This window comes from Chiroxiphia lanceolata, chromosome 10, assembly GCF_009829145.1.
Source record: "Chiroxiphia lanceolata isolate bChiLan1 chromosome 10, bChiLan1.pri, whole genome shotgun sequence".
NCBI classification, from domain to species: Eukaryota; Metazoa; Chordata; class Aves; order Passeriformes; family Pipridae; genus Chiroxiphia; species Chiroxiphia lanceolata.
The window spans coordinates 9975875-9996136 of record NC_045646.1 but is presented as its reverse complement, the minus strand read 5'-3'; the positions used below and the strand labels follow the sequence as shown (position 1 = coordinate 9996136).

Genomic DNA, 20262 nt, shown 5'->3' with positions numbered 1-20262 from the left:
AGGAAGAGGGCAGAGAAGCGCCCGGACCGCGGGCAGCCCGGCCAGCAGCGGAGCGGCCGCCCCGTCCCACTCCCAGCATGTTCCAGTGGTGAGTGATCTCTGGGTAGCGGGGAGCCCGAGCCCCGCTCCTGCCCCGCTCCAGCACGGACTGAGCCCCGCTGTTCCCTGCTCCGCCGTCCTGCCGAGTGTCCTCCGCTCCCGCCGCCCGGCACCGCCGTCCCGGCGCCGCATCCTGCCCGGAGCCGCGGGACTGCGAGTCCCTTCTCTGCCGGATCCCTCTGGAGAGTCGCCCCGGTCCCCTCCCCACCGGGTCCTTCTCGAGGGGCGCCCCAGGGGTGGCTGGCTGGGAAAAGGCAGCTTTGGTGGGGAGGGTGGGCATGGGGAAGCGACTAAGGACGGCGTTTGTCCTTTGTCCCCTGAAAGTCTGTCCTCATCCCAGGAGCGAGGGCTCTGCAGGGGCTCTCAGGTGGGGTCTCCCGGGCCCGGTATCCTGGAGAAGGCTTTCTGGGCTGTCCGCTGCCTACGCAAGTCTCTCTCCATCCCGTGGTACATCCCGGCCCACCGGGAGCCAGGACAGGGGCACCGGGCAGAGGCGGGTGGTTGGTGCCCCCCATTCCTGGGGGTGCCTTTCCCAGCCTTTCCCTGGGAAGGGCTGGTTTGTGTGGTGGGGCCGGGGAGAGCGGGGCCACCAGCCCTGCCCCGTGGGGTCCCTGTCCCAGAGCAGTGCTAGCCCGGGGGCAGATGCCCTCGGCGTCGGAAACACCCGGGATTTCGGCTCTTGCCTATTTTCCAAACCTGCGTTTGTACTGCTTTCTGTTTAAACCAGACGGCTTTTATAAGGAGGGGACACGTCTCTGGGCACCCTGGCATTGGGGAAAACCGTTGGGAACTGGGGCCCTGCTTGGTGCTTCCACCTGGCTGGCACAGGCTACTTTTGGGGACATTTGGGTGCTTTCTGCCCAGTATGTGCCCCTAGATAAGATTCCCTCTCCCAGTCCTTGGCACTGCCAACAGACAAGGCTCTATACTGGCCGTGCCTCTAGTGACTGGATCTAATTGAGGGGCCAGAAAAAAACCCCAGCCTAATAAACAGACACTGCTGGCGGATCAAAGAGGTTTTCATGTGAATCCAAAGTGAGATGGGATGGGGTTAGAGAGCCCCAGTCTCCGGGGTATCATCTACCCTCCATCATCAACACCTGAAAGGGAAACTGCCCACCTCTAATTTGGGATTTACATTTAATTGGCCGCTGGTGTAGCCACCTCACAGGGAGGCTTTTAGAGTTTTCCTGATGGACAAAAAGAAGAGAAGGACCAGTCTGGGATCCTTTCAAAGCTCTCTCAGTGGTACCCATACCAGCAGTTGGGGTAGTCGGTTCTGGTTGGCACAGATGGGAGCCCTCCGGGTGGCTGCTGCCCTCAGGCCCTGCAGCGCTGGGTGTCCCCAACTCCTTGGGATGCTGCTGGGGACTGGATGGGGGCTGTGCCCCAAATCAGGGTCCTGGGGCTCAGCAAGGTGTCTTCTCTGTAATGGCAGCAAACCCAAAGCCCTTTGCCAATGTGGTGGTTCTTGGCATCTCCAGAAAACAGGACCTGGTTTCTCCCCTCTTGAAGTACTTCCCAGCTGAGGAGACCACAGAGAAAGACCTAAGATCAGAAAAGATGTGCATATGATTCTCACTCTTTTGCCCCCCAAATCCTCGGTTCGATGTGGCAATCTCCTGTGGTTGTTGCTCAGGGTCCCCCTAACCCCTTTCGCTTTCCTGACAGTGCAGGGATGAGATTTCTGCAGGGGAGAAGTGGCCATGGGGCCTTCGTTCCTACCGGACCTGGTGGTACCCCGTGGTTTGCAGTCAGACCTGTAGGAAAAATCCCAAATAGGTTCTTGTAATAAAGCAGGAATTGTACATTGCACTGGTGAGAGCTGGGAAACGGTGTCCCCTGAAGGAAGGAGGAATAAGTTTCTGTGCCGTTGTCCAACACCTCACCGACACACTCGGATGTACCCAAGCCACCTGACTCTTCACCTCTTACTAAACACCAGAGGTCTCCCCTCAGCCCCGGGTCTGATCTTCTGCCTGGACCCAAGGAGGGTGAAGGGGGGTGAGTGGATCCATGCAGCTGCTCTCTGTTTGGCAGAGTCTGCCAAGACTAGGACCCATCCACGCCAGTTAGTGATAGCCCCACCTATGCAAATTTTTTAAAATTATAGCAGTAATTCCCTGCCTTTGGCTTCTGGGGAACCTTTGGCCATCCTTCATTTTGGGTATTTTATCACTTGATGTCCTTGGCATGGTGGGGAGTGCAAGGATGGGATGGGACAGGATGGGATAGAATGGGATGAGATGGGATGGGAGTAAGGCTGGGTTGTCAGGGTGGGATTGATGCAAATAGAGTTACTACACAGGGGTGACCACGGTTATTTTTGTGGCAGTGGTGGGTACTGATGAGAGGTTTTAAACATTGCTTGGCTGTGCTTGGAGTGAAGTTGTATTGGAACGGAAGGATTTCTAAGAACAAGCTCAAAGCTGTGCGGGAAGGGCTGGAGAGGGTTAAGGGAATGGTGAGATCTAATCAGAACTGCTCCCTCATCAGTCTCAGATGAGTGGCCACATATAAAACCGGATGGGGAATATCTATCCATTTACCCGTAATTACTTATTTCCATGCTCGCTCTCACACTAGTGATCACAGTTTTCCCACGACAATGTGGGGCTCAAAAGTTCTTTGTGCTTCAGGGAGAAGCCAGAGACAGGAGTTCCTGAAAGCTCCTGGTTCCTGTGGTTCCCATTTGGGGTTCCTGCATTTAAGGGTGACTCCCAGGACAATGCTGACCCCTGTCCCAGGGAGCCTGAGGGGCTACAGGGTGTCCCACCAAGCAGGTGCTTTGCTGCAGCCTGTGGCCCAAAGCCCCAGCAGCTTCCTGGCGGTGCTGTCCCAGTCAGGCTCCCAGGTCCAGGAGAGTTTCATGGCTTTTTTGGTTTTTTGGCTATCTGGGTAAAATACTTAGGTTAAATGTTTTCACTTCCAGCCCCAAGTTCCTTCTCTGGACTATCCCAAAGTGAAGGTGCCATTTGTCTGTGAGAGATGATTTTGGATCTTTCTGGCTCTCTGGAGTGGGAGACTGAGGGCTGTCCCCAGCTGGTGTCACCCAGGCTGGGACATGCTTCTGTCACCAAGAGGACAGGCTCATGGGAGTCACAAGACCAGTGCCATGTCTGTCTCCTTCAGCTCCCCAGCCAAATTCCCTTTCACCCACCGGCAGGGAAAGTGAGTTGGAGCAGACAGAGATGGGACTGCCTTTAGGAAGCTGTCAGGAGTGGGCACGAGGAGGTCAGCTGCCATCCCCCCATGCCCAGTGCTCATTTGCACAGGGAGATGGCTCACTTGCACAGGACTTTGGCGGGACAGAATTGGTGCAGATGTGCCAGATGTGGAGGGGAGCCAAGCATTTGGGAGCAGCATAGCTCAGATGGGCAAAGAGAGCAGTTCTTCTCCTCTGAAGAAGTGGGAAGAGAAACCCACCTTTACCTATGTGGAAAAGTGGGTTGGGGGGAATTTGTGCTTCAGTAATCTCTGAGTGCAGTCTTCCCACTGTCCCAAGGACCTCAGGAGGATCCCGCTCAATCCCCCCATGAGTTCTGTCCAGGGTTTGTCCCATGAGCCAGCAGCTTCCCTGGGAGATGGGTCTGCAGTGAAGGAGAGCAACAGGATGGCCCCACAAGGGACTGGGTTTGATCTACCCAGTCCCCTACACACCCTGGACATGCAGACACCTGTTTTGCTGCAGGCTGGGAAAATCTGTCCCCCTCTCTGCCCCGAGTCCACTGCTCCTTATCACCACAAAGGAAGCAGTGGGACCCAAGAGCTGGCCAAAACGCCCAGCAGTGCCCCCAGAAATGCTGGTTCCCAAGGTGATTACAGGGTTAGGGATGTCTTTTCCCCACTGAATCTTAAAGTTTGGCTTCTTTTTTTGTCCTGATGTGCCATTTTGGAAAGGAATAATAATGCCAGTTTCATGTTGACTCTCGTGGTCTTCCCAGCTCTGGTTTCTCAGTGTTGCCAGTCTAGGGCCAAGGGCAGTATGTCTGTGTCTTGGAGCTAATGCTTCTATAGAAAAGATAATTCTCTTCTGCTCTTGTCCTAAACTGCAATCTTCAGATGGCTGAAACAGAGGTTTCCCTTGGGACTTTCCTCCAAGATGGCTGCCTTGCCAAAACTATCACCCTGACTTCATCTTTCTCAGCCCATTTTTTTTCCCCGTGAACCCTTCCCAGCTCTTTGCACTGGGGTTATCAGATGACACTGCAGTCAGCTGCCACACGCCTTGAGCCTGTCCCTGCAGTTATGTGTGGCCCCAGAGCCACCCCACAAGTGGGATGCAGGTGGGAAGAGCATGTGTGAAGGTGTCCCACAGCTCTTTCCATGAGGCTTCTGCTCATCAAAAGATGATGGGACGCAGATTATGAGTATCCCATGACCTTTCCAGGGGGTGCTTTTGCAAACAGGTCTCTCGCAGCCTGCAGTTTCCTCTCCTTAACCCCCCATCTCGTACCTTTAGGAAGAAGACCATCTACAAAACAGTTTGTCTCTCCTTCTTGCTGGTCATCACGGTGACGGTGCTGCAGCGAGGAATGGCCCCCAACCAGTTCATGCAGGGCCAGCAGCAAAAAGACCTGCCCCCTCCAGAACCTCTGAAAACACAGAAGAGAGACAACGCCTTCTCCATCACCAGCGCCTTCTGGAAGACCAAGAAGGAGAAAGCTCCTGTGAAGGAGGAGAGTGTGACAGCAAAGCAGACAAAATCCTGGGATGTCACCACTACCAACTGCTCAGCCAACCAGAACTTCAGCAAGGTGGACTGGTTCAAGGGGCTGGAGCCCAACTTCCAGCAGTTCCTGCTCTATCGGCACTGCCGATACTTCCCCATGCTGATCAACCACCCGGAGAAGTGCAGTGGGGATGTTTACCTGCTCATCGTGGTCAAGTCCATCATCACACAGCACGACCGCCGCGAGGCCATCCGGAGGACCTGGGGCCAGGAGAAGGAGGTGGAGGGCAAGAGGATCAGGACACTGTTCTTGCTGGGCACGGCCTCCAAGGAGGAGGAGAGAGCCAACTACCAGAAACTACTGGATTATGAGAACCACATCTATGGCGACATCTTGCAGTGGGATTTCCTGGACAGCTTCTTCAACCTCACCCTCAAAGAGGTCCATTTCCTGAAGTGGTTCAACATCTACTGTGACAACGTCCGCTTCATCTTCAAAGGTGATGATGATGTGTTTGTGAGTCCCAGCAACATCCTGGAGTTCCTGGAGGACAAGAAGGAGGGAGAGGACCTCTTTGTGGGGGATGTCCTCCACAAGGCCAGGCCAATCCGTAAGAAGGAGAACAAGTACTACATCCCCAGTGCCCTCTACAACAAAAACATCTACCCACCCTATGCAGGGGGTGGTGGCTTCATCATGGATGGACCCCTGGCCAAGAAGCTGCACAAGACCTCAGAGATGCTGGAGCTGTACCCCATAGATGACGTCTTCCTAGGGATGTGCTTGGAGGTCCTTAAAGTATCACCTGTTGGACATGAGGGCTTCAAAACTTTTGGCATCGTGAAGAACAAGAACAGCAAGATGAACAAGGAGCCATGTTTTTTCCGGAGTATGTTGGTGGTTCATAAACTGCTGCCTCCAGAGTTGCTTCAAATGTGGGACTTGGTCCACAGTAACTTGACATGCTCAAGAAAACTCAATGTCCTTTAGCTCAGTCTCTCTGGAGAGCTGGGACTGGAGGGGCTGGGACAGCTGATCCCTGCTCCAGAATGGGGTGAGCCTCTGCTGGTGGCACATGAGTCCTTCGGGGGCATCTCCCTCCAGGGCAAGGAGGGCAGAGACTTTGCGCTCGCGGGCAGGGTTTGGCTCGCGGGCAGGGTTTGTGATAGTGTTTGTTCCTGTACTGTATTGTGGTTCACTTATCTCCAGCTGGGTTGGGGGTTGCTGAAGAAAAAAAAGAAAAAAAAATAACAGCATGACAAATCAAGCACAAAATGGAAAGAGAGAGAGAGAGAGAGAAGGCACAGAGGTTTGTGCTTTGCTTTAAGTACCTCCTTCACAGGAGCATGATAAGTGAAGGAGTCGGGGAGGCAGGGAGGGATGTGGCACATTTTTGGAGGTGTTCAGGTCTGGCTATCCAGGGAAGCTGCTCCAAGGGAGTTCAGCTGATCGCAAGTGCATCAGCCCCCCACGACACAAAAATCAAGGGATTTTATTTGTTATCTCAAATTTCTCCTCCATGCAAAGTTTTGGTGACCTTGACCCTGTGCACATTGGGTTCATCCCCATCAAAATCCTCTCTGTGTCCCCACATGCAGCTGGGGGAAGGGGCTCTCCTCCAAGGCCGGCCCTCAGCAGCCCTGGGTCCCCTTAGGATTTCAGCATGGCAGTTGGGGCATCAGGGTCTTTGTCCCTATAAGAGGGTCCCAGGGGATGGTGGCTCCCAGACCCTTTGTGGCCTTGCTGTGCAGGCCCTCAGAGGAATGCACCCAGCTGAAATTCCTCAGGGATTTGATCCTCCTGGCAGGAAAGAGAAGAGACCAGGCAGACTGTCCTTGCCTGTGGCCCAGGAAGTGGCAGAGAAACTTGGTGACCCTCAGCTAGAGTGGCCCGGGGGTTTGTTACACCTGGGACCTCAGCTTGGGTGCGGGTATCCTGGGGGTTTCCTCTGGAAAGACCCTCTCCTTGCAGCAGGGCTGCCCTGGTGGGTTTGGTTGGAGGGGGACAACAGCCCCCAAAGGCTCCATGCATGGCTGCTTCAGGCTTAGCCCTGGTTTGGCAGCAACTGTGATGCTCCAGGGTGGATTGGGGCGCACTGGTCCTGCCCCAGCACATGGAGCAGGGTCCAAGAGGACAAGGTAAAGGAGGGCTGGTGTTTCGCACCACGTCTGCTCTTCTCAGGGTTGTTGCAGTGTTTATGCTACAGGATGAGGAGCATGAGCACAACAGGGAGTTGTGTCATGAGACATGGCCCTTTTTATGGCTGGAAGGACCACAGGCCCTTTAGGGAAGCCCTGGGTCAGCGGCTGTGATGGAAACCCCCAACACAGAGAGACACATGGCCACGAAAGGGCCATGGATGTTCTCCAGCCACCGACTGCAGGTGTGAGCAAAGCAAAGCCACACACGTGCATGGGTAGTGCTGTGCCAGCTCCCAGGCACAGGATCTGCACACTCAGATGTCCCTGCACGGGGTGGACAAGCATAGCCACATCCCCGGCCCTGACCATGCGCAGCAAAATGCAGGCACAGGTGCACTCGCTCTCTCCCTCTCTGGTGCCAGACATTGAAAGGAAAAACTTCTGACTACCTCAAAGGTCCCCCTGTGCAGTGCCTTTTTTTCCCTTCTTTCTTTTTCCTAATGTGTTTTGGAAATGGGCCTGTTTCGTTTACTCCAAGTCTGTATGTTCCCCAGGTTAGAAAGTGAATTAAAAAAGGGCATAAACCAGTCAAAAAAGGCACCTCACACCAAGCCACGCCACTCTAGGCAAACATCCCTGTCTGCAGATTTGAAGGGGAGAAAGAGCAAGAGCCAGTGCTGCCCAGGGCTTGGCTGGCAGTGATACTGTGAAATTTGATGTACGATGCACTCACCCTGTCCCTGGGGCAAGTGCCGGCAGTGCAGGGCAGAGCCCCGAGGGCATTTTTGGTGCCCATATAGGTTAGGCAGCACACAACACTCTTTTCCTTTCCCCTCTCCTCCCTCCTTCCACTGGGAGTGAGTTCAGAAATACTTTCCAAATTGACACCTCCATAATTTATGTCAGGTACAGTACTTTGGGCAGTTTATTTATCCTGTATGCAGGGTTGGCTCTTGCTCTTTGTAGCAACGTGTACAGGGAGCAAGGGCTGAGTGCAGACACCTCTCAGTGTTGTTCTTCACCTGGTGGGACCTGTACAGAGAAACCTTGTAGATTTTGGTGAATATTCTAGTTTCTAAATAAAGGTTAAAAGAGGAAGAAAAAAATCCTACAAGCCCTCAGCTCCTGTTATTACTAGTGGGTTTCTGCTGGGAACAAAACCTGGCAATGGGCTACAGTGACAAAACTACTGCTTGGACTGGACATCTGGGGACTGTAGCTGCCCTGTTCCAGTTTGGCACAGCTTCCTGGAGCCTGGCATGGAGTTTACAAGGCCGGCAGGTATTTTCTCTTTCATGCACTCCTCCACCTCCATTTCAAACCCAGTTAAACTTTGGAACCTCTTGGTGCCTTGCAGTGAGGAGCTTCTCATCTTGACCTCCATGATAAGGGTCACTTCAGAAGGGTTGGAAACTCACCCGTTTTGTTGAACACCCTCTCCTCATGCTGAAGGAGATCAACACCTCCTGTGCCCACTACCCTCCCCACGGTAAGACCTTCCTCACTGCCCTCTGCCCCAACCAAAGTTCCACCACAAGGTGACACAAGCGCTGGCCACAGGGCAGTGGGGCACGCATGCCAAGGGTCAGCAGTGACCCCAGAGCAGAGTGAGCTGCGTCTTCAGGGACAAACCCACATCAGGTTTGAACCTGGGTGGGGTGAAGAGGAGGAAAGCCACAGGTGAGCCTGTAGGGCACTGGGGGCTCAGTTTCAAGAGTTGGCTCCCAGCTTGGCTGCTCCACAGGGTGATGGAGAGTAGAAAGGTCAGCAAAGCAGACCAGGACATCGTGGACATGGTAGGCTGGGCCACCTGCCACTGGAGCCACATCAAAAATTTCACACATGGGGACAAAAGGCAGGTACACTTGTGGGTGGTCCTGCCCTTTCCTGCTCCAGTGTGACCCCGAGCTGTCATGTCCCACTGTGGGACTCCACTGCAGGGTACTGGGGTGCGAGAGAATGCTCCAGCCAGCATCCCAGGGTGCTGGAGTGGGCGCAGGGCCCATATCTCGGTGTACGAGCCGGTGCGTCCCGAGGGACGAGTCCCGGCGGGAACAGCGGGCGGGTGCTGCCCCCTGGCGGCCGGACCCGTCCCCCGACCATTTGCCGGCGGGGCGCGCGCGCAGCTCCAAAATGGCCGATTGCAAAGGGCCGGGGGAGCCTCGGGCAAGGGAGGGAGGGCGAGGACGCGAAACACACAGAACACACAAACCCCGTAACCCTCCCGACCGCCCCCCACCACTGGTTAACATAAAACATTAAAGTCACAGGGAATACCTGCTCCCCCAGGGCTCAACGTTGGGAAGCCACAAAAGGGCTGCAAGGGCTCTGCAAGTTCCCAGCGCTGGTACAACGGGCCTGGAAGGTGGAACAGTCTGTAACTGCAGCCAGAGGCGACGATGAAGGTCATTGGAATGTGGCTGGAATGCCAAAGCCCAGGGCAGGACCTTTCAGCAGGGCACAGGCCACTGACATTTGAGCCTGCGGGTCCCTGCACCCAGGAAGACACAGCCCTGCTTTCCGTGCCCATTTTCTGCACCCACGTTTGGAGAAACTCTGTACCCCAACAGCTGCCACTGTAGGACAGCAGTCATGTGCCTGGCTAGAGAAACTGGCCAGTCACCACTGCCACTGAGCTCCATCATCCCCAGGCAGACACCCTGTCCCAGCCTGAAGAACAGTAGAAGGCCTGTATGTAAGCAGCCACTTACCCCGACCTCCTGTTTCAATGTATTTGCTTCATACTTAGGGACAACTCAAGAGGAGACAATTTGGAATGATACACAAGAGGAAATGCCTGCAGGACGGAGCAATTGAGCTGCAGGGCCTTAGTACAAGATCTGATTTACTCATTTGTTTAAAAAGAATGTAAAAGAGCAATTGGCTACTAAGCACCATCACAGCATCTTTAGCTAAAAAAAAAAATAAAATAAAACATGGTCGTGGTCACAGAGCTTACCTTGGCAATCATTTCTTCTGCCCTCCTTCCTCCAAGCACTCTAACACAGCACACACACAGAGCTGGGAGCTGACACAAGCTCAAACAAAGCAGGACAGAAGCTGCTGCTGTGACACTAATGACCTTAATACAAGAGAGGGAAGGCTATAGACAGCCTCTCTCCCAGCCTGGCTTCATTTAGTGGCACAGAAGTAACATGAACCAGTTTAGGTCCTTTAATCTGTCCAAGACAGGGTGCTGAAGCACAAATGATAAAACATTCTGCATTTTTACAGCAAAAATGCTACAGAAGTTTATAGGAAAAAAAAATTTGTACATGGTAAAACATTATAAATTCAAGACAACTCACAGACAAGGGGTAAATTCCCACATCTATCACTTGTGGTTTTTTTTTTTAAAAAGTTCCTTTGAACAGGCAAGCAGTCAAAATGGCTTGCTCTCGCTTCCTTGAAATGAAAATTAGTATTTTCCAAGTGGCTCACAGTACTGCTTCGCTTCTTGGAATGTCCTCCGAAGGCTCCGCCAAGATCAAAGGAGAATAAAAACCCCCGGAGTCCTTTCAGATAGTCTCGGAGAGCAGAAGAAGGGGAAGGAAAGGGGAAGTTTATTCAAACTTTATCTTTTTTCCTTGTGGCTTGTGATCTCCACCTCCTCCTCTGCCTCCTCGGAAGCCACCTCTACCTAAAAAGAAAATTATTGCAAAAACCAGAGTTAGAGGTACAATATATATGATGTGTGTGTATATATATACATATATATATATATATATATATGCACACATATATACATTTTATAGATATATGTAATATATACCACTGGCCCTTTCAAAGCCATCCTGGCACAGGACAGAAAATAAATTCAAATCCATTGCTCTGCGGTAGCCCCACATCATAACCCCAGAATGGTTTTGAGTTAATTTCTGAGCACACCCCCTCAGAACAGAAGCATTTGCCTCCTCTTACCTCCAAATCCACCTCTGCCACCACCTCTGCCACCAAATCCACCTCTTCCTCCTCGGCCGCCTCCTCTGCCGCCACGACCACCAAATCCGCCGCCACGCTGGAAGTCACCCTTTGGCTTGGCAAAATCGAGGATCACTTTGTTGCCATCTATCTCTCCGTCTTCCATGGCTTCTTTAGCTGCTTTGGCATCTTCTGCAGAGCTGAAGTCCACAAATCCAAACCTAGAGAACGGTTTACAAGAATGAAAGTCACACTCTGTGAGCTGCAGCACCACCTTCAGGTACCCGACAGCAATCCCTTCAGAAACAAATACTGGCACTTCTGCATCTCACAGGATGTGTGACGTGTAGGACAGCAGTGGCTAATCACAATCGATGGATCCCCACTGTGAGTTTGCCAGTACTGAACAGTTAATATCCTTCTCGTGCGAATCCATCAGCTGCCACGGATTTGTTGGCAGGAAGGAGCTCATTGAGAAGAGGTGAGAAGTGAGCATGTGCTGCACTCCATGAACAGGCCCCAAAGCTCTAAGCACATTCTCTGCTTCCACCCAATTTAGTTGTTTCACACAATCACCCGCGTGAGCATGAGAACCTCCCCCACTGCACAGATCAGTGTGAGGTGCTTTGTAGCACCTGAGCTGATCCCAGGAGATGTTTAACATACCCTTTAGACGATCCAGTGTCTCTGTCTGTGACTATTCTTGCACTTATAGAGCCTTCAAATGATTCTCTTAGCGTCTCTTCTGTGGTGTCCTCAGAAAGGCCTCTGACAAACAACGTTTTGCTTTGTTCTATGGAAAAGGAATATATTCACAGGTCATTCAACCTGAACAAGGCAACCTTTAGCTTCTTATCACATCCAGCTTGCGCTACTGGCTCTTAGAACAGCTCCCAGGGATGACAGGGCTGTTTTCAAGTAACAGCTCAGGCACCTGAAACTCGTGAAAACTTTTCCAAGACTGTAGTTAGAAACTGACATCAAAGGATTTCCATTCGCCAACCTGATACTGTCAAAATAAGTTCTTCCCACTCCCCCGTTTTGTAAAATAGATGCCTGCATCTTATCAACAGCGATAACAACTCACTGTACAGACACTGCTGGATCAGCACTTGACTATCTAGAGGAATTTGACAACAGTTTCATCAGCAATTCAGATAATCAGTCATCATATCCAGCACACTCACTTACAACGCAGATCTTTCACTCCATTGGCACAGTTTTTTGTTTTAAAACAGCCCCAAGTTTGCCTGACTGCTGCCCTCTCAACACAGCTGTTTCACGATCAAGCGCGCAACACTTACGGCTGAATCCTCCTCTTGCGTTTGTGTTCCCTTTCTGCCATGATGGTGTACTGAACTCCAGTCTGATTGTTCTGCCTTCGATCTCTGTGTTGTTACAGGAATTCAATGCCTCCCTGGCATCCTCAGCTGTGGGAAAATCTACGAACGCATATCTATATGAAGAGGAAGATTTCAGTCAGCCTGGGAGCAACAGGGAGTATCTGGAGGCAAGTCATTCACAACGCCAGCCTGGGGGGGGAGGCAGGAGAAAGGCACAACATACCCTTTAGACCTGCCCTGGTTGTTCTGTGGCAGCTTGATGGAAGAAGCTTTCTTAAACAGTTCCTGGAGTGTCTCTTCTGTAGCGGCGTACGAGAGGTTGTTGACAATTAGGGTCTTTGACTCCCTCTCTCCACCTCCTATGGGGAAAAGTCAGTTCTGTAAGTTTGGAGGAGAGCTCTCTTCCTCTTGCTACCAGACCCTGTCTAAGGGGAGTAGTTGTTGCCTTCTCCTTGTCTCAAGGTGAGGCACAAAGCCAAGTCCAACCCTGTTTTGGTCACCTAGATCTGCTGACCCACCTTGTCTGAAACATGCAGTAGAGACATAAAATGCATAGGATGCAGAGCACAAGTCAGGCAAAAGGTCCCTTCCTGATATCTTAGTTTTTTTGCAGTGCTTAAAGTTGCCATACCCACAGAAAACTTCTGAAACAAGTGGACTTAAATCCTGAATGTCATTTGTATGCACGTTATCGGTCTGGAAAAGTACCTTTCTGATGTTCTTGCTGGCTCTTCTCACCAGTGAAGTCAATGATCACAGCACGACCCTCAATCTCTGTGCCCTGCTTCTCCTCCAGAGCTTTGTTTGCCTCAGCTTCTGTTTTAAATTCAACATAGGCCATCCTACAGCACAAGAAAGAATGTAAGCAAATGTCTCCTTCTGGAAATGACAAAGCTCATGAATGGGGAGGGGGGAAAAGGATGCGGGAAAAAAATGCTGCAAAAAGTAGCTTTTTCAGTATACCTAACGCAGCAGGTTCCTTTAAGGCAGCTAAAGGACACATAAGCTTATCAAAATATGCCAAGAGTCAAAGCAACAGCAAACATCCAACAGTCCTCTCAGCTACACACCCTCTGCTGCTTCCATCCTTGTTCAGTACTATCCGGACTTCTACTGCATTTTCAAACACCTCCTTGATTTCATCCTCGGTTACACGGTAGGGCAGGTTCTTCAAAAACAGTGTTCTGGCATCTCTCTCTGCAAAGAGAGAAAAGTTACTTTCAGCTAAAAATCCCTCCTCGTCTCCACTGCCACTGCCAGCAAGTTATCTAGCAGAAGATAAACCACAGCAAGTATTCACAGTTTCAGAAGTTGCAAAAGCAACTATTATGAAAGTTAATGATGCTGCCATTGAACTTCTTTTAAGGGCATCAAAGTCAGGAAACAGGTCCTAAAGCTTTAAAGGAAACACATTTCCTCCAAAGTCATCCCAATATGTACTATTTCTTAGGACCACATTTGCAGATATTCCAGTCTGAACTTGCATTTCTACATGTCAGCATTTGAGAAACTTTACTATGTAGAGGCCAGAGCACAAAGATCTGCCATAACAGAGTAGAAAAGCAGGCATCAGTAATACCCCAAGCCTGCTCCAAGCCCCCATTATAACAACTCTTCTTTGATGTACACAGGTATGCAGTTGTTGCCCATACCTTTTTTATTTTCTTTCATAGTTTCCTTGCTCTTTGCTTTTTCCAGTTTGATTTCTGAACCCATTAACTTCTTTCCATTCATTTGGAGAGCTTTATCCAGATCTTCAGCAGATGAGAAGTCCACATAGCCAAACCGCCTGAAACAACAGCAGCCTTAATATCTCAACTGATCTCCCTCTGGCAGCAAAGACCACAAACAGAAACCCAAAACCAGGGGTTTCCACTGGTCAAGTTTGACTGTAATAAATTAAGTGCTACCTGTTCCACCTAAGAAACAGCTCTGCAGGAAGACACTCTGACATAGCTGCACACCAGGCAAATTATTAAACCCTTATCAGTACTGTAGCTCCTCCATACACTACTAAGCAAACCATCTTGAAGGCAATCAGCATCAGCACACTTGCACCTCTCTAAACAAATTATTGCCAATTAGAAGAAATAAGCAGCAGAATTCTGCTGATGAACTCACTTGGAAGCACCAATTCTGACATCTAAAACTTCAATATTCTTCTTCCCAAAGAATTCTCTGATGCCAGCCTTCAGCTCTTCAAACTCCTTGGTGCAGACCAAATTTCCCACAAAGAGGGAGAAAGCTGACACAGGCCCTTTAAATAAAAAGATAATAAAGTGGAGTTTTTTAAGGCAGTTTTTTTAGCAACTGGGAGCCAGACTCCAGACAACTTGAGCACATCAGTTTCTTCTCAAAAGTGACATCATGTGTCAGTATTAAGTCCCTTATGATCATCATTTGTGCTGGGAAACCCCACCCCTGGCATTCTGGCTCTTCACAGTTCTGTTTCACCCAGCAGTCCAATCTCAGTCCATCAAAAAAGTATGATGATCCCACACCACTTACCATCTGTTTTCTTTTTCTTGGCCTCTGGTGCACTTTTATTGGCCATTTCTTTCTTCCTCTTTCCAGGTGCTTCCTTGACAGGTTCTGTGACAGAGAACAAACAACAACACTGAAAAATACAGAACTTTTCCTATACAGAATCAACACGGGAGCATTAAACTTTACACCAGTCATATACAAGACTTCTTGTCATAGAAGAACTGCTCCTCAGCCCAAAAGACGGGATGAAATTTTTGTTCAGCCATCCTTCCTGTTATTGAGTAGTTATGATCTCAGAAACATTTAAAAACTCACTTTCATCCTCACTTTCCTCCTCAGCATCCTCCTCTTCATCATCCTCATCATCCTCTTCATCGTCTTCCTCATCATCGTCTTCCTCATCTTCAGAGTCTGCCTTGGCTTTCACTGGTGTGGCCTTGGCTGGAGTGGTTTTCTTCACTGGAACAGGGGCTGTGTCCATGGCTTCATCTTCAGACTCTGAAACAAGTTAAGCACAGTATTTCAGTCAGTTTCAGATTAAGCCTCTTTTGAGACTAAGAAAAGAAAATTCTGTGAAGCAAAGTAGTGTTTCTCACACCTCCTGAAGTTTGTCTGTTCTCAAGAAAGAAGTTTGATAGTTATTGTTTATAAAAGCTGCCTCTCCCCCTAAAGTTTTATTGCATTAAAAAATAATACCTGTTCACCAAAAGTAAGAAGTTTTACTAATAGGGATAAACTAACACCCATTCAGCCACATGGACAACATCCACCAGCTAAAACCAGATGGGCAAACACTGCATCATTCCCACTAATTCATTAAGTTACTCCCCTCCCCAGGCTCCCTATAAGCGTTTATTAGTTACCCACCCTTTTTTAAGAGTCAGACAAAATTTCCCTAAATCCCACATACCATCATCTTCTTCATCATCTTCCTCATCATCCTCTTCATCCTCCTCTTCAGATTCCTGCTTTGCTGGCACAACTGCAGGCTTTTTGGCTGGTACTGCTGCAGGCTTTTTGGCTGCAGGCTTCACAGGCATTGGTGGTTCCTCTTCCTCATCTGCATCAAGAGTACAACAAGTCTTTATTATCAAGGCTGGAATGCTGAGTGGTATGGGTAAAAAGCATTTTGTTTCACAAGATTTTTACAAAGTTCAGCAAAGAAGAGTCAGGAAACTAGGAGGTGCTTCATGGGCTGTGTGTAATGCAGCTGCAGCCCAAGTTCTCCTCCAGACTTCACCAATTCCCCACCTCTCCCACAACTTATACAAGGATCAATGCATATTTCAAAAGTAACTTACCAGAATCTTCTTCCTCTTCATCCTCCTCCTCATCATCCTCCTCATCTTCGTCATCATCTTCGTCGTCATCCTCCTCCTCGCTCTCTTGTTTCTTGGCATTCTTTCCGTTTTTTGCTCCTTTGGTTAGGACAGCTGCCTTTTTAGGTGATGGAGCAACAGCCTTTTTGGGCTGTGGAGTAGGCACAGCCTTCTTTGCAGGTGTAATTGCCTTTTTCGCAGGAGTAGCAACCTTCTTTGCAGGGGTAGCAACCTTCTTGGCTGGGGTAACAGCTACTTTTTGTGGTTTCTTCTGAGGGATCATCTGAAAGACACGTTAGTGTAAGACACTTATGCTGCCCATTTATGCTGCAATTACTTCAATATCAGACAAACATACAGCAACTGCAATCTAAAGCATTACCTTCTGACAGTTTCTGTTAAGTTACCTTAATTGCCCATCCTGTTGAATTAATAAAGACCAAACCCACATTTTCCATGCTTTTAACAGATTACTTATGTAACATTCAAGCCCCTTCAAATTTCCTGGCCCTGAAGCAAGACCAGTGATCTCTAATAGCATTTAATAGGTTGAAACTTTTAGACTTGTACATAATTTGTGCTCTACAAGAGTTAATATTTACCTACTTGCTCATCACCTTTAGGACAGCTTTGAGACCCCAGCAGTCCTTCCAAAGTTTGTAAGTACAAACTTTGCTACATTTCTAAGCTAGTTTTCCCCCCTATTGCTTTTGCCTTATAAAATTCACTTTATTTTTTAGCCACAGTTAACTGACAGACACCGATTGTTTATTAATGTTCATTCTGCCACAGTGTAACCCACAGGCCCCATGACACTTTTGTAACACGTGCATCCTTCCGACTTTTATCTACAGATCCATCACCTCTTCTCCGCTGCTTTCGTCTAGGTCAGAGGACTCTTCCTCCTCGCTCTCCTCGAACTTTTTCGGAGGAGGAGCCATTTTCTTCTGTTTGATCTGGTTCTTCGGGGTCTGAAAGAGAGCGCGGGCAGCACGTTTAGCTCCGTGCACACCTTGGCCGCCCGCGCTCCGGCGGACAATTGTCCCAACCACGTGGCCGCCCCGCCCGGCCCCGCGGCGCTCAAGGGGCCGCCCCGGGGTAACGGGGGGGGCGGTCCGGGGGTCTCTCACGGCCGGTGTGCGGGGCCCTCCCGGTGTTGCGGGGGGTCCGGGGGCCGCTCCCACGTGCGCGCAGTTCCCGCGCCCCACGTGGCCGCGCGGTGACGTAGCCCCGCCCCCCGGTCCCGCGCGCCCTTACACGCGGTGTTCTCCCCCCGTCCCTCACACACACGGGCTCCCCCCCCCCCCATCACCGACCCTCCACTCCAGCCCGCGCCCCGCTGGCGACCGCCGCTCGGAGCGGAGCGGGACCGGGGGGGGCTCGAAACCGCTCCCTTCGGGGCCGCGGCCCCTCCCCTCGCCGCCATCTTCACGGCGAGGCCGAGCAGGCCCGGACCCGCCGCGCGGCCCGAGCGAACAGCGGCGGGAAGGCGGCCCGGCTCCCTCCCTGCTTGCCCGTTTCATCCCCATCCCCACCCGCCACGCCACGGCGGCGGCCGCCCCGCTCCACCGCCCGGCCGGCTGCACCCCGGCGGCGCGCCCTCACCTTGGCGATCTTCACCATGATGGCGGCGGTGCCTGGCGGCGCAGGGGCGGCGGCCGGGGCTGTGCAGGGCGCGGGGCGGGCGGTGCCGGCGGCGCGGCGGGAGCGGTGCCGGTGGCGCGGCGGGAGCGGCGGGGACGCGCGGGCGGCCGGGCCGGGCACTGACACGAAAGAGCGAGAGCGCGCCCCTTCCGCCCCCTTTGCTCGCCCCGCGCCAGGCCCCGCCCCGGCCGCCCCCACACGGGCCAATCGCCGCGAGCACCGCGTCGCCCGGCCAATCCTCGCCCTCCGCCCCTCGAGCCCCTCTGCCAATGGCCGGCGCCCTGCCATCAGCCAACGGGAGGGCGCGTTACAGCCGCGGGACTGCGGGGCGGGGGGCGCGGGCGGGGGACGCACCGCCCGCCCGGGGGAAATGAACGCCGGCCAATGGGGGGGAGGTAGTGCGGCGCCTGCGCGCTGATTGGGCGGTGGGGCCCCGGCAGGGGGGGCGTGGCCGCGCTCGCGGGAGAGCACGTGGCGGGCGCAGCCACGTGGTGCGGCAGGGCCGGGGTACCGGGGGTCCCGAACCCCCCGGGAATCCCCCGGGAATCCCCGCCCTCCACGGCTGGCCCTGCGGCAGCGCGGCACCCGGGGACACTGGAACCCTGCCCGAGCACACTTTCGCCTTATTCTTTGGGGCTGGGGTCTCCCCAGCGCTGCATCTGCCAGCCCCGCTCCGGTCCCCGCGGGCATCCTCTGCCGGCCCTCAGGAAGAAGAATCCGCAGGACCTGGTCAGTGTACAGCTGCTGGGGTTGCAGTTGGCACAGGAGCACCCTGCAGCTGCCACCCTCCACCTCTCCCGTCAGGGAGAAAAGGCACAAAGCTGGAGAAAAAAAATAAGCCCATGCTTGCCCGATGAATGCTTTTGAATTCAGTCATTGAAGAAGATACCTGGTTTCGTTCCATGGAGTTTTACCCCGGTGGTTATAAGTCAGTATAGGAATGACCCCCGGTGCTCCTGTTTAACTTGCTGGTGTGCTGGCAGGGCTGAGTGCTGCGTTACCCCTGCCTGTGTTCCCCCTGGACTGGAGTGTCCTACTTTGATGGGGATTCCCTACTGCCTTACATCCCCTCCCACTCAGACTGGGTGTCCAGCCAGCTCCTGAGGTCTCCTGACTCGGGCATGTGCGACTATACCAGTTTGCCCTTCCGGGGCCTGCTTGAGAGAAGCCCCTGACTTGGGGAACACAAAATCCTAGTGAGACCTAAAGAAAAAAAATGCAGATTATCAAAGAATGTAGACCTCCGTGGCCCTGATGGCCTTGAGGGGATACCCCCGGGTTGCTCAGTGCCACGTGAAAGCAAGGGACACACTGTGGATGAGCCAATATTACTAGCTCCTAGGCTGTCCTAGTGCCTCTTTCTACTCTCCTGGGCAAGGAGAGGCAGTTTCCAGGCAGGCAGAGCTATAGCTGAAGGCACCTGCTCACAAAGAGGTGATGGGATCAGCCAGCCTCTCCAGGAGCAAGCCAGCCTGTGGAGAGCCTGCCACCATCAGCTAGTACAAGGAGAGAGAGAGCTGAAACAGAGGGGAGACTGACCATGTCCCAGCCCTGGTCACATATGCAGGCAGATGGGATCCCAGCTGAGAAAACCCTTTGTGTAGGGCAGCTGGACTCTGCACATGAAATAGCCATGCCTGGCTCGTGTCCCACTGTGTGCTGCAGGAGCTGTCCCCAAGTGGCTGGGGGAAGAAGTGACACAGACCCAGGGTGGCCCGAGGGATTGCAGAGTGATGGAGACAGAGGACAGAGAGACCTGGAGGGCATTTTTATCTGTGTGAAGCAAGAGCTGATTGTACTTTCCTTGCCATCCATGTAGTGCAACAAAATCCCCTACTGTGATTGCCTGTACAGCTCTGCTGCCAGTGCTGGGGCTGGCCCTGGCTCCTCCCCATGCTGTGGGAGGGGTGGTTTGCCATGAGAAAGGAACAACTGTTGCTCCAGCCAGGGGCAGTTTTGGCTGCTGGGACACTGTGTGTGTCTTATAACACGGTGCCAGTGGTGGGATCAGCGGAGAGCTGGGCTGGAAGCTGGCCAGTCTCAGTTCCCAGCCCTGGCAAGGGACGTCTCCGTATGGCCTGTGCTCCAGCTCTTTTCCCAGCAGCGTGCTGGAAGGTTGTCCTTGGCACTGGTATCTCTGAGGGTGCAGCAGGACCCGATATTCAGGGAAAGGAGCACAGCACCCCCATGCAGAGGAGTGAGAACCAACTCTGCCTACAGTGTTGTGTTAATCCATGCACCACTGAACAGGTCTGGATATGGCCTGACCCTGCCAGCTGCTGTTGTGGCCATAAAGGGCCTGGGATGCTGCAGGGAGGAAGGTAGCCAGGGCATTGCAGATTCCAACACTTAGGCTGGGCCTCTATCCTACCTGTGGTCAGGACCTCCAGGCAGCCCTATCAGGGGGCAGGAGGATGCTGGAGGGGAGCAAGGCCAGCCTTGTTTTGGGAACACACCACATTGCAAGGCTGGCCCAGTGGCACAGCACAGCCCCGCTCCTCTGCAGGCACTGCTAGAAATTTCAGAACCAAGGGAGGTCTGCAGAGCAGCATCAGTGAAGAGTAATTTGGCCAAAAGAGCAGGTTTAACAGCTCTATTTGTGCAGTAAATATACTTTAGGTCCTTTTATGGCTGT

General features: G+C 52.3%; 2 protein-coding genes and 2 non-coding genes across 4 annotated transcripts; 1 reads left to right on the top strand and 3 right to left on the bottom strand.

Moving 5' to 3' along the window:
- B3GNT7 (UDP-GlcNAc:betaGal beta-1,3-N-acetylglucosaminyltransferase 7) lies at nt 1–6023 on the top strand. Its single transcript, XM_032698374.1, has 2 exons — nt 1–88; nt 4562–6023. Exons 1-2 carry the CDS (start codon nt 78–80, stop codon nt 5760–5762), a joined length of 1212 nt encoding a protein of 403 aa, XP_032554265.1. The 5' UTR covers nt 1–77; the 3' UTR covers nt 5763–6023.
- Nucleotides 6024–9798: 3775 nt separating this feature from the next.
- On the bottom strand, nt 9799–17693 carry NCL (nucleolin). The gene is made up of 15 exons (XM_032697890.1): nt 17589–17693; nt 16847–16954; nt 15966–16266; nt 15575–15724; nt 14980–15162; nt 14686–14769; nt 14299–14434; nt 13830–13966; nt 13248–13374; nt 12886–13019; nt 12401–12536; nt 12139–12290; nt 11501–11627; nt 10835–11055; nt 9799–10553 (listed from the first exon to the last, which is right to left on the bottom strand). Exons 1-15 carry the CDS (start codon nt 17604–17606, stop codon nt 10477–10479), a joined length of 2091 nt encoding a protein of 696 aa, XP_032553781.1. The 5' UTR covers nt 17607–17693; the 3' UTR covers nt 9799–10476.
- LOC116792036 lies at nt 11935–12011 on the bottom strand. Its single transcript, XR_004358980.1, has one exon. It is a non-coding gene; the product is annotated as a small nucleolar RNA SNORD20 (small nucleolar RNA).
- Nucleotides 14515–14584, bottom strand: LOC116792035. The gene has a single exon (XR_004358979.1). It is a non-coding gene; the product is annotated as a small nucleolar RNA SNORD82 (small nucleolar RNA).
- Nucleotides 17694–20262: the final 2569 nt, after the last annotated feature.